The 18,424-nt window shown below is 42.2% G+C and overlaps 2 protein-coding genes across 5 annotated transcripts in view; both read left to right on the forward strand.

Moving 5' to 3' along the window:
• The window catches only part of LOC310872632 (uncharacterized protein), a 174,042-nt gene that overhangs the window by 27,231 nt on the left and 128,387 nt on the right, over positions 1-18,424 (forward strand). The gene's annotated exons all lie outside the window — the stretch shown is intronic.
• LOC310871224 (matrix metalloproteinase-14-like) lies at positions 3,925-14,905 on the forward strand (the record flags this gene model as incomplete). The annotated part of the gene is made up of 7 exons (XM_083782714.1): positions 3,925-3,930; positions 4,696-4,835; positions 8,189-8,293; positions 8,591-8,892; positions 9,391-9,558; positions 12,739-12,957; positions 14,826-14,905. The coding sequence occupies 7 exons, from the start codon at positions 3,925-3,927 to the stop codon at positions 14,903-14,905; spliced, it is 1,020 nt and encodes a 339-aa protein (XP_083638840.1).

Genomic DNA, 18,424 nt, shown 5'->3' on the forward strand with positions numbered 1-18,424 from the left:
TCCATTTATACTCTTCAACTTCAATATTTTATAGAAATATTGGGCCTTTTTATGTTACAAATTGTGTAGGCTATTTTGCCCCTCAAGTCACATAACTGTATAGGTGTATTACATCAATATATAGTATGTATTTTAGTTCTCAGGTGTATTAAATCAAATATATAGCATGTATTTTAGTTCTCAGGTGTATTACATCAAATATATAGTATGTATTTTAGTTCTCAGGGGCCACTGTATATATGATTATAATCTTCAGCAGATGTAACTTGAGTCCATACATAATGGAGGTCTGGTTCCCCCTACTGGTGATTGTGTGTTATTGTAGTTGCAACGCCAGTTTTGTGGAGGGTTTATTATGGTGACATCATCTGCTGCAGTGACGTAGAGTCTGGAGGGCTGGAGGGCTTTCCGTGTGTGTGTGTGTGTGTGTGTGTGTGTGTGTGTGTGTGTGTGTGTGTGTGTGTGTGAGTGATACATTGCGATGCACTCTGATCTTGTAGATCTGCTATTTCTAAATAGAGCTCTCTCTCTCTCTCTTGCTCCCTCCTTAGCCCCCCACTCCCCTCTCTCTCCCTCTCTCTCTCTCTCTCTCTCTCTGTCTCAGCCCCCCTCCTGTCTCTCTCTCTCCCTCTCTCTCTCCCTCTCTCTCTCTCTCTCTCTCTCTCCCTCTCTCCCTCTCTCCCTCTCTCTCGCTCCCTCCCTCTCTCCCTCTCTCTCCCTCTCCCTCTCCCTCTCCATCTCCCTCTCTCTCTCTCTCTCATTTTTATGTCAATCAATCCAGTTAATTCAAGTGAGATTATATATATTTAGGGGCATGCCATGTGATCCACCTGCACAGCCTTTGTGATGAATGGTAAATGGTGCATTTATATAGCGCCTTTATCCAAGGCGCTTTACAGAGATTGTGCATTACATTCACCCATGCATACACCGATGGCAGCAGAAACCATGCAAGGCACCAACTAGTACATCGGGAGCAATTAGGGGTTCAGTGTCTTGGACACTTCAAGGACACTTCGACAGTAACTCTGGGGGAGCCCGGGTTTGAACTGGGATACTTACGGTTACCATCCAGGCCCTCTACCCCTGAGCCACCGCCGCCCCATGTGATCTACTGGTAGATCACCATCTACCTTTTGGGCACCGCTGGCGTAGACTATATCCATTTAGCTTTTTGCTGTTTTTCCAAAACAAACCAGCACGCACTATACCGTTTGGTACAAAGCGACTGGAAGGACGAGGTTTACAGACATGCCAAGTAGCCAATCATAATATGCTGATTAGGCCAGTTGCTGTATAGCCTACCTACCCGATCAGCGATCACCACAGGGGGCAGCGACACCACACACACAATATAGCCTTCTATAGACCGATTCCGTACCGGTTTCATGGTCGCAGCCTACGTATTTCCTGTAGGCGGACTCGACGTAGCTGCGGGGGTAAAACCCTCACCAGGCGCACCTCTTCTACTACAGTGAACGGCAGAGTGACTGATGTTAGTTTGCCTCAAACTTTACTCCTTTACCTGCTTTTTTACCAACACTAACATTACAAAGATGCCCAGAACATCGAGATGAACCTGTGTAGTTTATGGCTGCTCCAACAGTAGTGGCAACATAAAAAATAAAATAAAATGAATGTCTAATATCCACCTCGGTGGCGGAGACCAGAGCCATTGAGTAATGGTTGAGACAAAGCAGTGAAAGATACATAATTTCAGTCTTACCAATACCAAATATTTCTGTTTTATTAACACAAGGCTGCTGTACTTTATACCTCATACTTTAAATGCTTAGTATGAGGTATAAAATACAGCAGCCTTGTGTTCATAAAACAGAAAGATTGGGTATTGGGTAAGACTGAAATTATGTATCTTTCAGGACCCTTCACTGCTTTGTCTCAACCATTACTCAATGGCTCTGGTCTCCGCCACCGTGTTGGATATTAGACATTCCGTTTTTTTTCTTTTTTATGTTGCCACTACTGTTGGAGCAGCCATAAACTACACAGGTTCATCTCGATGTTCTGGGCATCTTTGTAATGTTAGTGTTAGTAAAAAAGCAGGTAAAGGAGTAAAGTTTGAGGCAAACTAACATCAGTCACTCTGCCGTTCACTGTAGTAGAAGAGGTGTGCCTGGTGAGGGTTTTACCCCCGCAGCTATGTCGAGTCCGCCTACAGGAAATACGTAGGCTGCGACCATGAGACCCGCTACGGAATCGGTCTATATGTAACCTGGGCACTAAGGACCAGAAACAGAGACAGACTACGCCACTATGGGGATTTCACCCAGAGATTATATTATGTACAATACAGGTTATGTATATATATATATATATATATATATATATAATTATGTACAATACAGGTTGCAAGTCCACTGGGCAGAGGGACATCTCAGGTGTATTACATCAAATATATATATGTATTTTAGTTCTCAGGGGCCACTGTATATATGATTATAATCTTCAGCAGATGTAACTTGAGTCCATACATAATGGAGGTCTGGTTCCCCCTACTGGTGATGGTGTGTTATTGTAGTTGCAACGCCAGTTTTGTGGAGGGTTTATTATGGTGACATCATCTGCACAGTGACGTAGAGTCTGTGGGGGGAGGGCCAGCGCCCCCATGTTAGCAAAGACATCGCATGCACAGCTAAACCAATCTGGTAACACTCTGGAATGTTTATACATTGCTGCACTAGATGGCACATACTTTAGAACTGCATCAGACACTAGGTCAACAATCCGGTCGTGGCGAGCAATATACAAGTTTTTGTACATGCGCTACATCCATTTGTTATGTGTGCGATGGATTCTAGGTGTTGTTCAGAATCATGGTGGTTTATACAGAGTGGAGTGTGGGTGTCGGGATACCAGATTGACAGATTGTACTTGGTTGGTAATACTTGCAGTCTTGCTTTGATGGTGAATTTTAAAACATCCTCCCCAATAGCAGCATTTTTGCACATGGAATGTGAAACAGAGTGATCGGCTGAATCAACACAGGACAACTTTCCCTGCAGTCGACGGCCACGCCAATGTTCTCTGACTTCAGTCTGTTCTGTGCTAAGCAGAACCCTTCAGCCTGTTCTGTGCTAAGCAGAACCCTTCAGTCTGTTCTGTGCTAAGCAGAACCCTTCAGTCTGTTCTGTGCTAAGCAGAACCCTTCAGTCTGTTCTGTGCTAAGCAGAACCCTTCAGTCTGTTCTGTGCTAAGCAGAACCCTTCAGTCTGTTCTGTGCTAAGCAGAACCCTACAGTCTGTTTCGTGCTAAGCAGAACCCTTCAGCCTGTTCTGTGCTAAGCAGAACCCTACAGTCTGTTTCGTGCTAAGCAGAACCCTTCAGTCTGTTTCGTGCTAAGCAGAACCCTTCAGTCTGTTCTGTGCTAAGCAGAACCCTTCAGTCTGTTCTGTGCTAAGCAGAACCCTTCAGTCTGTTCTGTGCTAAGCAGAACCCTTCAGTCTGTTCTGTGCTAAGCAGAACCCTTCAGTCTGTTCTGTGCTGAGCAGAACCCTTCAGTCTGTTCTGTGCTAAGCAGAACCCTTCAGTCTGTTCTGTGCTAAGCAGAACCCTTCTTGCAGTTTCTTCCTGTAGTCTAGTGTCCGCTCCCTGGTGGGTGAGGGTAGCCTTCACTACCACGCTGGAGTCTGTAATTAATCCATCAGAGATGGGCACATTTTCGTTGTTTTACGTTACGTTTACGTTTCGTTGTTATACGTTACGGACCACGGTCCTTTTGATTATTTGTTATTTGTTTAAGTATAATTATTATTTATGGTGACTATTAAATTAGGATAATAATTATAAGTTTGGGAAATGTATTGTGTTTTATGGCATGTGACAAGTTGTGTTTCTTCTGTTTGTGAATGAGGTGCTGAGAACATGAGACTGTTGGCTACAGTACTCAGGGGAATGCATACAGACATGGCTGTGAGTGACAGGTCTCTGATTGGACCTGCCCCTCGCTTACTTATTGGTTCTCCCCGACAACACCAGTTTCCTGTTGGCTGGGCACTCTTCCTGTTGCTCTATAAAAGCTCAGTTGAACTTGACTTCACCAGGGGACGACAGCATGTTTGCAGCAGAGACTCGATCCCTCTAGTCCTCCACCCGTTTGCCTGCCTTATTGTTTAGTTTGTTCTTTTGTTAGTTGTCCTGTTCATTCTGCCATAAGTTGCCTTAGAGATGTTTCGTTTATATCATTGTTGTTCTTGTAAGTCTGTAAACTATTATTTATCCTTGTTAAATAAGAAGCCCGTTTCCTACTTTCTCCATGTAGGGGTGCCAGGTCTTTTCTTTTGTTAACTTATTGTAATTTTGGTTATAGGGTAGTTAGGGATTTAGAATTGTAATTTTGTTTAACATTCTGTTAGGGCCTTTAGGTAGGGGTAAACTTTTGATTTCTAGTTAGATTTGTTTTGTTAGAATAGCACCTGCACTCTGAAGCCAAAAGGTGAGAGTTTTGAACCCGAAATGTACAAATTGTCTCTGCTGTTGACCAAAAAGGGCTACTACAAATAAATTGAAGTTCTTTTCAACCCTGTCTCCTCTCAAATTGTGTCATGTCCCTTCACCCTATACGAAGGTCCATAACAACATACAAGGTATGTTGGTGTTCCTTCAAAGTGTTTGGTTATTTCTTATTGTGGAACAAACCTTTTAATGGTGTCTTGTTTGTCTTTGTGTCTCCACCAGTCATGGCTGAGACAATATGGCTACATGGCTCCCCTGGACAGCACGGACTCATCTAACCAGGATCTGTCTGAAGCCATCAGGGAGATGCAGAGGTCCTACAACCTGGATGTCACTGGACTGTTGGACCAGCAAACCATCACGTATGTCTCCTACATCTACTCATGTAGCTCCTTGGTTTGGTCAACCATTCATTGAAACCTTCGCTAGAGAAATAAGCCACTCAGAGTCTCATGCTCTGAGACTCATACAGTATATTATTATAGAACATTAAGCCACAGAGTCTCATGCTCTGAGACTCATACAGTATATTATTATAGAACATTAAGCCACAGAGTCTCATGCTCTGAGACTCATACAGTATTAATATAGAACAATAAGCCACAGAGCCTCATGCTCTGAGACTCATACAGTATTAATATAGAACATTAAGCCACAGAGCCTCATGCTCTGAGACTCATACAGTATATTAATATAGAACATTAAGCCACAGAGTCTCATGCTCTGAGACTCATACAGTATATTAATATAGAACATTAAGCCACAGAGTCTCATGCTCTGAGACTCATACAGTATATTATTATAGAACATTAAGCCACAGAGTCTCATGCTCTGAGACTCATACAGTATATTGTTATAGAACAATAAGCCACAGAGCCTCATGCTCTGAGACTCATACAGTATTAATATAGAACAATAAGCCACAGAGCCTCATGCTCTGAGACTCATACAGTATATTATTATAGAACATTAAGCCACAGAGTCTCATGCTCTGAGACTCATACAGTATTAATATAGAACAATAAGCCACAGAGCCTCATGCTCTGAGACTCATACAGTATATTAATATAGAACATTAAGCCACAGAGTCTCATGCTCTGAGACTCATACAGTATATTATTATAGAACATTAAGCCACAGAGCCTCATGCTCTGAGACTCATACAGTATATTATTATAGAACATTAAGCCACAGAGTCTCATGCTCTGAGACTCATACAGTATATTAATATAGAACAATAAGCCACAGAGCCTCATGCTCTGAGACTCATACAGTATATTATTATAGAACATTAAGCCACAGAGCCTCATGCTCTGAGACTCATACAGTATTAATATAGAACATTAAGCCACAGAGTCTCATGCTCTGAGACTCATACAGTATTAATATAGAACATTAAGCCACAGAGCCTCATGCTCTGAGACTCATACAGTATATTATTATAGAACATTAAGCCTCAGAGTCTCATGCTCTGAGACTCATACAGTATATTATTATAGAACATTAAGCCACAGAGTCTCATGCTCTGAGACTCATACAGTATATTGTTATAGAACAATAAGCCACAGAGCCTCATGCTCTGAGACTCATACAGTATATTAATATAGAACATTAAGCCACAGAGTCTCATGCTCTGAGACTCATACAGTATTAATATAGAACAATAAGCCACAGAGTCTCATGCTCTGAGACTCATACAGTATATTAATATAGAACATTAAGCCACAGAGTCTCATGCTCTGAGACTCATACAGTATTAATATAGAACAATAAGCCACAGAGTCTCATGCTCTGAGACTCATACAGTATATTATTATAGAACATTAAGCCACAGAGTCTCATGCTCTGAGACTCATACAGTATTAATATAGAACATTAAGCCACAGAGTCTCATGCTCTGAGACTCATACAGTATATTAATATAGAACATTAAGCCACAGAGCCTCATGCTCTGAGACTCATACAGTATATTAATATAGAACATTAAGCCACAGAGCCTCATGCTCTGAGACTCATACAGTATATTATTATAGACAGGGCTGCACACAACTTGTTTTGGTCTAGTACTCAGAGGAGCACCTGGAGGAGTTACTTGGTCTAGTACTCAGAGAAGCACCTGGAGGAGTTAGTTGGTCTAGTACTCAGAGGAGCACCTGGAGGAGTTAGTTTGTGCTCCTATAAAATGCGGCGACCCGTCTCGCCGGATGGATAAAAGAGGGATGAATAACTTATAGCAAAACGATATTTATTGGATAAGTGGGGACTGGGGAGTCAATGGAGAGTATTGCAACTCTAGATTCATCCCATTATTTAAAAGAAATCTAGAGTTGCAAATTGCAGCTATAGGTCCATGTGTATTCCAGCCCTATAGGCCTATGCAAATTCTAATACAAACTTCTTAACACATTGTGTGCTGGGCTATTCTGTCAGGCTGAGCTTGGTGGTGCTAGGGACTTTACATTGAAGGAAAAAAAGGATTTCGGGGCCCACAGCAAAATGTTCTCTTATAGCGAGAATCACACCGCATACATCAAAAGAAAGCCTAACTTGTCCACTTCAAATTTATTTTTTGATTTTACCATATTCCATTATATATTGACCTTTTTCTAACACCTGCTTTTGCCTGAACTCTGCTCGCTTGAACAAACAGCAGATATGGAAGGTTGAAGTTGACAGACATTGACAGACAGATATAAAAATGAACACAAATAATATCCTATACATATACTATACACCGAATGAAAGCCCTGAATGTCTACTTTTAGGAGGAAAACAGTACACATTGATCCCATGTACAGTTTGTCAGTAATTGGCTATTGAATGCAGCTTGCGCCCACCAGAGAGAAGGCATGGACTTGAACAACTATTATTCACAATGTACATGTACATACTATATACCGTATGAAACAGAAGACTCTCTGCTTTCATACAGTTGCACTGCTCACTTCACAGGGGTGTGATTTTTATTATTATTACAGTATTCGTTTTTACTCCATCTTTAAGTAGCCCGCCCAATTGGTCAGCTGACTGCCACATCAGCGAATGGCATGTGGGTCTTACACACACTGAATACACCCACATAGTAATGCAGCATATTAACCCCTTGAGTATAGTATGCGCCCTTGAGAACGACATGAAACCCCCCTCGAGTATATCTGACTGAACTAACTCTGCAAGCTATACGCATCATTTAATCAGGGGCTCCAAGGAGTTATTGCTGTTGGGTGTGAGAGGCATGTCAATTTGTACGTCATCAGCGTAACAGTGGAAGGATATATCGTGTTTGGAGAGGATGGGTCCGAGGGGGAGCATATATAGCAGGAATAGTAGAGGGGCCAAAATAGAGCCCTTCAGTGTCTGTCTGTCCAAGCACGAAAATAGCATTTGTTCACAACCAAGTGTCACTTTTGAACAGCCTAACACACAGACACAGACACACACAGGCCAAGGAGGAGGGCTAGTACAGCACAGCACAGCACAAGTAAAGTACAGTACAGTACAGTACAGTACAGTACAGTACAGTACAGTACAGTACAGTACAGTACAGTACAGTACAGTACAGTACAGTACAGTACAGTACAGTACAGTACAGCACCACTCGATTCAGACGGGTCTGATTAAAGAAGTCTGACATGGAGAGCTAAATTGTAGGCTACTGGACATTATATTCTGGTATTTTCAGCTCTAATGTCTCCTTGTCCCCCCCGTCCGTCAGAGCCATGAAGAGACCCCGCTGTGGCATTCCTGACAAGACCAACGTGGGGTGGAGCAGCTACAAAGCTGTTGGAGCCAAGTGGGACAAGTATAACCTCACTTACAGGTACACAGAACAGTCAGACAGTTAAAGTTCTGCATTTTGATTGGTCTTCAGGTATTTGTATTGATGTGCCAATAATCTATACATCATCATGACACCTTATTATCTACCACAAAACTGGACACATTGGAGACTTTCCTAATATTGAGCGAGACTTGATGAACGTCAGGCCAAACCGGCCAAACCCAAACCGTGTTTTGTCTTCCTGTGGGATTACTGTGGGGTTAGTTAGGGAATGTAATACTCCACGTGGACAGCTTTGCTTAGTTTGTCTCTCTTTCCCTCTTCCTCTTCCTCTAGTATTGAGAACTATCCACCTGGAATCTCACATCAGGAAATATTAAAGGCCATCCGTAGAGCCTTCAAAGTCTGGAAGGATGTCAGTCCGTTCGCCTTTGAGTATATTCCCTACAAGCTGATTTATGACAGCCACAAAGATGAGGCCGACATCCTGTTCTCCTTCTACGCGGGTCCTCACACAGGCCATGACTTCATATCATCGGACCTGGCACATGCCTCCACTCCCTCCACTCCCAACAGGAGTGTTTACGTGCACTTCAACTTAAACAGGCAATGGAGCGTCACCAACCAGAATGTGCCAGGTAAGAGATGGTGTCACTTGGACACAAAGTGAGTTTTGCGCTTTAGAGACAACCGGAATTAGTTGAAGGGGCTTTTGTTCATTTGTTACAATTAACAGGAATTAAATGAAGTGAGATTTAACATCAATGAGTGCTTAGTTGTTTTAAAGATGTTTTTAGTTCAGCTGTAATGCTACAGAACAGTGCATGGTGCACAACTTACATCTCATTCATTGCATTCCTTTTGTATGGATGCAAACAAATAAAAAACACATCATTTGAAAAATAAGAATGACAATCAGATCAACAACAAGATGACTACTCTGCAGTATTCTTCCTGGTTTATGATAGTGCGGAAATTTGCACTAATTTATCTTCTGTTCTGCAGTCCGTCCGTCCGTCCCCCGCCCCTCAATAATCTCTCAAGAGCAGAATCTGCCTGCAGACGCAAAAACAAATGGATAACAAAAACGTATTTTATTTTATTTAACTGAAGGAGTTCTTCTTCCATCCATCCAGGTTCCTACAATGTGTTTCTGATAGCGGTCCATGAGCTGGGCCACACCCTGGGTTTGGATCACTCTGACGACACATCATCCATCATGCACCAACAATACAAATGGAGGGAGACTGATGACTTCCTGCTGTCAGCAGATGACCGCAAGGGGATTCAAGACATCTACGGATGTGAGTGGAAATGGTTAAACAACAACTTGATATATAATAATACTTCATTGCAGTTGAATCCAGATCAACTTGGATTGTAGCTTTGCAGCTGCAGTTGAATCCAGATCAACTTGGATTGTAGCTTTGCAGCTGCAGTTGAATCCAGATCACTTGCCAATCCTATTATTACTTGCGCAAGCAGAGCGCACAAGTAATAATTTCGCCCGGTCTTCGTTCACCGTGACAAACAACCCGCCATTTGATGTGTATGCAAAAAGAACCCAGCAAATCTGTGCCTGGTTTGCTGGGACCAGATCACATAAATGACCATATGTCTTACGTCATCATTTAGAGCTAGTCATACGTATACTATATACATAATCAGTAAAATAAAATAGCAAATTGTGCCTGATCTGCTGGGACCAGAGTATGTGGTGTGTATATGTATGACTAGCTCCCAATGATGACCTAAGAAATATGGTCATTTATGTAATCTGGTCCCAGCAAACCAGGCACAAATCTGCTGTTTTATTTGCATACGCATCAAATGGCGGGTTGGCTGTCACAGTTTTTGACACAAAGTAACCACAGTATACCGCTAATCAACTTACAACTGCATACTCTATATAGTATATACGTATGTCTTACGCCATCATTTAGAGCTAGTCATACGTATACTATATACATAATCAGTCAAATAAAATAGCAAATTGTGCCTGATCTGCTGGGACCAGAGTACGTGGTGTGTATGTATGACTAGCTCCCAATGATGACGTAAGAAATATGGTCATTTATGTAATCTGGTCCCAGCAAACCAGGCACAAATCTGCTGTTTTATTTGCATACGCATCAAGTGGCGGGTTGGCTGGCACGGTTTTTGGCGCAAAGTAACCACAGTATACCGCTAATCAACTTACAGGTATTATTACAGAAATTGAAGTTAGAGACACATATTACTCTGATCATGATTAATATCACTATAGTCCAAGATTAAATACATTTAAAACAATTGATAATTTACAATAAATAATAAAATAATTATACTGCATAACATATTTTAATTCAGTTTATATACCTTTTTTTCATCACATATCAATGATTTATTTTTCTTTGAAAAACTAAAAAGGGATCTAGAATATTTCTAAATTGATAAAAGTGTATTTCTTATATAGATAGAAACTTGAACCATACTTAATAATACTAGGTGTTTACATGCATAAAGTAGATAGGTAGCAAATAGTTACACCTAATAATTAGACATTTCAAACGTTCCTTCACAGAGATACTGAGATTCCACAGTTTACAGCGGTCGAAAATACTTGCGCGCTCTGCTTGCGCACTAGTTGGCCATTTATGGCCTACTAGTGTGCAACAAGCAAGTATGCACTCGACAGAGTGCAGTTCTAGTTTTATTTATTTTCTATATTCTAATTATGTCATGCCATGTATGACGCTTGGGTGTTTTTAGTTGGTTAATCATTTGATCATGTCAGTTCATTGTTTATGTAAAATGAAAGTAGAAGTGTCCTGCAAGTCCATTTGGGCTTTGCTTCCTTGGACGCATGGCACTAAAATAAAGATCAATCAATCAATCAATCAATCAATCAATCGGTAGCTTGAAGCTTTGTAACTGCCAGCGTGAACGCAACATTAAGGTTATAATGGGCACTGATGACACAGGAGAGAACACGCCCCCAACTGATGACATGGAGGAGAGAACACGCCCCCAACTGATGACATGGAGGAGAGAACACGCCCCCAACTGATGACATGGAGGAGAGAACACGCCCCCAACTGATGACATGGAGGAGAGAACACGCCCCCAACTGATGACATGGAGAGAACACGCCCCCAACTGATGACATGGAGAGAACACGCCCCCAACTGATGACATGGAGGAGAGAACACGCCCCCAACTGATGACATGGAGGAGAGAACACGCCCCCAACTGATGACATGGAGAGAACACGCCCCCAACTGATGACATGGAGAGAACACGCCCCCAACTGATGACACAGAGGAGAGAACACGCCCCCAACTGATGACATGGAGAGAACACGCCCCCAACTGATGACATGGAGGAGAGAACACGCCCCCAACTGATGACACAGAGGAGAGAACACGCCCCCAACTGATGACATGGAGAGAACACGCCCCCAACTGATGACATGGAGGAGAGAACACGCCCCCAACTGATGACACGGAGGAGAGAACACGCCCCCAACTGATGACATGGAGGAGAGAACACGCCCCCAACTGATGACACAGAGGAGAGAACACGCCCCCAACTGATGACATGGAGAGAACACGCCCCCAACTGATGACATGGAGGAGAGAACACGCCCCCAACTGATGACATGGAGAGAACACGCCCCCAACTGATGACATGGAGGAGAGAACACGCCCCCAACTGATGACACGGAGGAGAGAACACGCCCCCAACTGATGACATGGAGGAGAGAACACGCCCCCAACTGATGACACAGAGGAGAGAACACGCCCCCAACTGATGACATGGAGAGAACACGCCCCCAACTGATGACACGGAGGAGAGAACACGCCCCCAACTGATGACATGGAGAGAACACGCCCCCAACTGATGACATGGAGAGAACACGCCCCCAAACCGCACTAATTAGTCAAGCAGATTAAGTCAATATTTCAGAAGAATTGGCATTAATAATGCCTAGGTCCAACTTTACATCACATCCAATGAAAGGTTTTTCAGTGCAGAGCTTGAATGTCTGAACAGAGTTTAATGATGTATTTTATGACAAATTCAATGGTGCCAATAGAAATTCAATATGGCTTCTAGTTTTCAAGATGGCATCCATTTTCAACAAACATTATGCTGCTGCAAAACCCCAGGCTGCGAGACTCAGCCTGGGGTTCAGTGTCGCTAAGTAGAGATGTTTTCTAACTCACTCTTATATCAGTCACAGCTGTGTTTAGTATCACCTTCTGGTCTCTGTTTGCAGATAATTCAGTCACAAACAACCTGACCCTGCATGATGTTTCATTCCTGCCTCTCATACTCCAAGAACGGATGATTAAAGATGTAGCTGCTTACACATTTATTCAAGTTTCATGTAGAACGTAGCATGTTACGATCTGTCAGCTCCACTGCACTGGTGGTGACTCACACTGAAATCGGTCCGTGTAGAAACAAGGTAACAAAACCCAACAATCCTATTGTTACAGATGTCCAGAAGCCCAACTGCGACGCCCTGACCCAGGAGAATGCCCAGCTGGTTACTCAATTAAAACATGACAAACTCAGCATGAATGCAGAGGTTACTCAATTAAAACATGACAAGCACAACCTGATGCAGGAGAACACCCGCCTGACGGCTCAAATTGACATCCTGACGGCTCAAATTGACATCCTGACGAGGAAGAAGACGCCGACACCACCACCAGGTGAGAGATGTTGCAAAACATCTAGAATAAAAATATTCAATATTGTGTATTATTACTATTTCTATTTTATCTTTTATCAGGGATTTAGAGGTAGAAAATCTGACTAAGATCATCACTGCTGGACTATGACAACTATCATAGAACAATAATTTAAAATAAATAATAATAATTATTATTATTATTATTATCCTATAAAACCCAAACCAATCCCACAGCCATCCTATAGATCCACCTGGATCCATAATAGTTCAAATACACTTATAATAATAACTATTATAACTAATAACACTTCATAACCATTATTTAGACACTAGAGTTTACTAGAGCGCTGCCCTACTTGGAACGATGCAAGTTGTAAAGGCATGCCCCACCCAGTTATTACTTGGAACGATGCAAGTTGTAAAGGCATGCCCCACCCAGTTATTACTTGGAACGATGCAAGTTGGAATTGGCTGATAATGTAACTATGTATGTTTATGTAAATCGGTGGTTCCTGATTGGCCGAGGGACAACACCGATAAATGTAGATGACGTAACCAATTTGAGTTTCAAAGTTATATATAGGAAATATTTAGAACCCAACAGGATTTATATATATATAAGTCTGTCTGTTTCCATTTGCCCATTTGCCAAAGGAGCTTGCAAAAAAGTTGGGCACCTCTATATCTCCATATATGGAGATATCTCCATATATGGAGATATCTCCATATATGGAGATATCTCCATATATGGAGATATAACGCGTGTCCGAGTTCAAGTCGGTGTGGCGAATGGTTCCCGAGTTACATGGATTACAGTCGTATGTACGCACACACAGAGATAGATTATTATTACTTAGTTATTTACTTTACTTCTGTGTGGGAAGTGAACGTGATATTGTTTATTTATGTTGTTGTGTGTGTTTTATAATCCCGTAAGGGATGGGTCTTAACGACAAGACACGAAAATGTATTAATTAATTAATTAATTAATTAATTCAGTTCAGTTCGTTCGTTCGTTCGTTCGTTCGTTCATACTTTATAAACATGCGTACATTCAGTGGTGGAAGAAATACTGTACTGTTTTACTAAACCCATTTAGGACTGAGACCAGATTCTAATGTCTTCTAAATCAGAACAGTTTTCTGAAAAACCTGTTTCTATATCACTGGTTCTCAAAGTGTTTCATGTCAAGGACCCCCAGAAATGATATATAATTGGCCGCCGACCCCCGTCTGAAAATATGTAGTTCCAGGGACCCCCCAGGGACCCCCCAGGGACCCCCCAGAAACAAAGATATGAGTTAAAAACGTTCGCTCTGAAAGAATATATAGGCCTATTCAATGATTTGCGCTCATAGCGCGCCACTCGGTGCCGCGTTATGAGCTTGTAGATCTGCTATTTTTCAATAGCTAAAGTATAACATAATGCTTAAAACACCAAAAAGGGTTCCTGTCCTGAATGGGTTAAGTAAGAGTAGCAATACCACAATATAAAAAAGTTAAATTAAAACGTATTCAAAATGTCACTTGCACTAAAATACCAAAGTAAAAGTATTCAAACTTTCAAAGCATGTCAAACGTTTCAAAATAAATTAAGATCTACAAGCTCTTCATGCTGGCTTGTAGATCTGATATATTCAAATAACATAATTTTAAAATAGGGCTTAATTGTTTAATACAAGTTTTGTATTAAGAGACAGAAGTAGCAAATATACATTATTGTACTTTGAGTAAACTGTAAACATGTGTTGTAGAAGACACCATTGATGTAATAAAGTCATAATTTTCCACTACATCTCTGAATACTATTATTATTACAGCTATGTGTTAGAATTGATTATCAGTACAGTGAAAATCCATCAGTAAATCTCCTGTTTGATGTTTTTAGTCAAGTCGTGTCCCGGTGGATGGAAGACGTTTGGAGACGGATGTTACTACTTAACATCTCTACTCATGGCAGGGAACTAGAGATTACTGTCAGAGTCAAGGAGCTGATCTGGTGTCCATTAACAGTCCAGCAGAACAGGTTAGTGTGTGTGTGTGTGTGTGTGTGTGTGTGTGTGTGTGTGTGTGTGTGTGTGTGTGTGTGTGTGTGTGTGTGTGTGTGTGTGTGTGTGTGTGTGTGTGTGTGTGTGTGTGTGTGTGTGCCTACTTCCACTCCACCACATCTCAGAGGCAACAGTTTTACTTTTACTCCACTACAGTTATTTCTGAACTGTAGTTACTTTGTATGTTTGGATTATTATTACAAACATACAATTTACAATTTAGGCATTTATCAGACACTCTTACGCCAGAGTGATTTACAGTAAGCAAGAACAACACATGGTATTACATCAAAGACATAAAAATAGTCATCATGAATCATATGTAAACTACAAACCTAACGTCTGTCTAACAGTAGAATATATAATGAAACTATGCGTATACACTATAGAGTGCTATGTCTACATAAAATGCTATTTAAGTTACATAAGTTGAGCCTTTGTAAGGTCGTCAAGGTTAATGTAATGTTAATGTAGCGCCACCATGAGACTGATTTGAAAATGGTCAAGTTTCCAAAGCCTAGTGGGAATATGCATGCACAGTTTCACCACAATCGGACGCTGCGTTGAGTAGTTGTGGCGATTTGTACAAAACGGGTACAAAGCAGGCTACTCCTGAAAAGTTTAGAAGCCAATTGTAGCCAATGACGGTGGATTATGAGAAATCAAACATCTTGATCACATGACTATGGAGAGCATGTGTACCGATTTGCGTGAAATTTGGATAAATTTCACGCAAATCACACATTTTCTAATTTTATTAGAAAATGTGTTTTACATATGTCGGCCTCCTGGTGGCGCTATAAAGAGCAGATGTGAATAATTCCAGGCAAAGGTTTTTCCTTGGCCTCTAGAGAGTTGGCATACAAAGTTATCCACATATCCCTGCAGTTAGAGGTAAAAACACTTTCCGGCCAGTTATAGCGCCACCATGAGGCTGAGTTGAAAATGTTCATGTGGCATTTCTTCCGCTGCCTAGTGGGAATGTGCGTGCACAATTTCACGTAAATCACACGATGTGTTCATGATTTGCAGCATTTTGTTTGAAACTGAGCACTCCTGCGAACTTTGGAAGCTAATCTTAGCCAATCAGGATGGAGTCTGAAAAATCTGAAACACGCATTTCGTTGAATGGCTCTAGAGAGACTGTGTACCAATTTGCGTGATGTTTGGACAAAATCTGTAGATGTACTGTCCAAAAACCTGTTTTGCACAAAGCGGCCTCCTGGTGGCGCTATAACAGGCCGTTCTGGAAATTGGATCAGAGGTTCATCATTGGCATCCAGGGAGTGTGTGTGCAAAATTTGGCATCGACCGGATTAACGGTGGCCGAGATTAGCTGTTCACAGACGGAAGGACGGACGGACGGACACACGGACGGACGGAGTGCAAAACATACTCTCTCCCCATGCCTTCGGCCTGGTGGAGACAATAAAACATACTCTCTCCCCATGCCTTCGGCCTGGTGGAGACAATAAAACATACTCTCTCCCCATGCCTTCGGCCTGGTGGAGACAATAAAACATACTCTCTCCCCATGCCTTCGGCCTGGTGGAGACAATAAAACATACTCTCTCCCCATGCCTTCGGCCTGGTGGAGACAATAAAACATACTCTCTCCCCATGCCTTCGGCCTGGTGGAGACAATAAAACATACTCTCTCCCCATGCCTTCGGCCTGGTGGAGACAATAAAACATACTCTCTCCCCATGCCTTCGGCCTGGTGGAGACAATAAAACATACTCTCTCCCCATGCCTGGAGACAATACAAACTAGACTAAAATGTTAGGAAGGGACTAGTATAGTGGACAAGAGATCCAGTTTAAGTCATTATTTGGAAAGGCCTGCCAAAATACATTTTAATTTTAAAATCTTGTGATATTTAGTCGACTAAAATCTTGTGATATTTAGTCGACTAAAACTAAATAAAACTATTCAAGAGACTAAAACTAAAATAAAAAATGCTGCCAAAAACAACACTGGTACTGTATGTAACCCTGAGAGGGTGTAAATGGAACCAAATGGACCCGTTAAATTACAATTTACAATATAAATTGGGGGTCCCAGAGATAGAAAAGCCATTAAATGGGGGTCCGTCAAACTGGGGGTCCTTGACATTAAACAGTTTGGGAACCGCTGTCATAGGAGGCTGTGGGCAGTTCAGAACCCCAGATTTATTCACAATGTTTCCTCCTATGAGACACAGACCCATCGATGATGTCACTGGTGGGTGGGGTTTCTGAACTGCCCACCAGCCCTCCTATGAGACACAGACCCATCGATGATGTCACTGGTGGGTGGGTTTCTGAACTGCCCACAGCCCTCCTATGAGACACAGACCCATCGATGATGTCACTGGTGGGTGGGTTTCTGAACTGCCCACAGCCCTCCTATGAGACACAGACCCATCGATGATGTCACTGGTGGGTGGGTTTCTGAACTGCCCACAGCCCTCCTATGAGACACAGACCCATCGATGATGTCACTGGTGGGTGGGTTTCTGAACTGCCCACAGCCCTCCTATGAGACACAGACATAGAAAGATAATTGTGCTATTTTTATCATGATTATTAGCGAAGTCCAATTATATGAATATAGGTTGAAAAGTGCTGAAGTGGTCCTTTAACCTCAGCCATATATACATGTTGACCATTTGAAAATAGCAGATCTACAAGCTCACAACGCGCCCTGATGCGTCACACTGATAATAGATCTACAAGCTCACAACGCGCCCTGATGCGTCACACTGATAATAGATCTACAAGCTCACAACGCGTCTGATGCGGCACAATGTGAGAATAGATCTTCAAGCTCACAACGCGTCCTGATGCGACGCATAGTGAGAATAGATCTACAAGCTCACAACGCGTCCTGATGCGACACAGTGAGAATAGATCTACAAGCCCACAACGCGTCCTGATGTGACACATAGTGAGGAATAGATCTACAAGGCCCACAACGCGTCCTGATGCAACGCATAGTGATAATAGATCTACAAGCTCACAACGCACCCTGATGCGACGCATAGTGAGAATAGATCTACAAGCTCACAACGCACCCTGATGCGACGCATAGTGAGAATAGATCTACAAGCTCACAACGCACCCTGATGCGACGCATAGTGAGAATAGATCTACAAGCTCACAACGCGTCCTGATGCGCCGACGCATGAGTGAGAATAGATCTACAAGCTCACAACGCACCCTGATGCGACACAGTGAGAATAGATCTACAAGCTCACAACGCGTCCTGATGCGACACATAGTGAGAATAGATCTACAAGCTCACAACGCACCCTGATGCGACGCATAGTGAGAATAGATCTACAAGCTCACAACGCGTCACAGAATAGATCTACAAGCTCACAACGCGTCACAGAATAGATCTACAAGCTCACAACGCGTCACAGAATAGATCTACAAGCTCACAACGCGTCCCGATG

Source organism: Protomyctophum parallelum (assembly GCF_964188405.1).
Source record: "Protomyctophum parallelum genome assembly, chromosome: 1".
Lineage (NCBI taxonomy): Eukaryota > Metazoa > Chordata > Actinopteri > Myctophiformes > Myctophidae > Protomyctophum > Protomyctophum parallelum.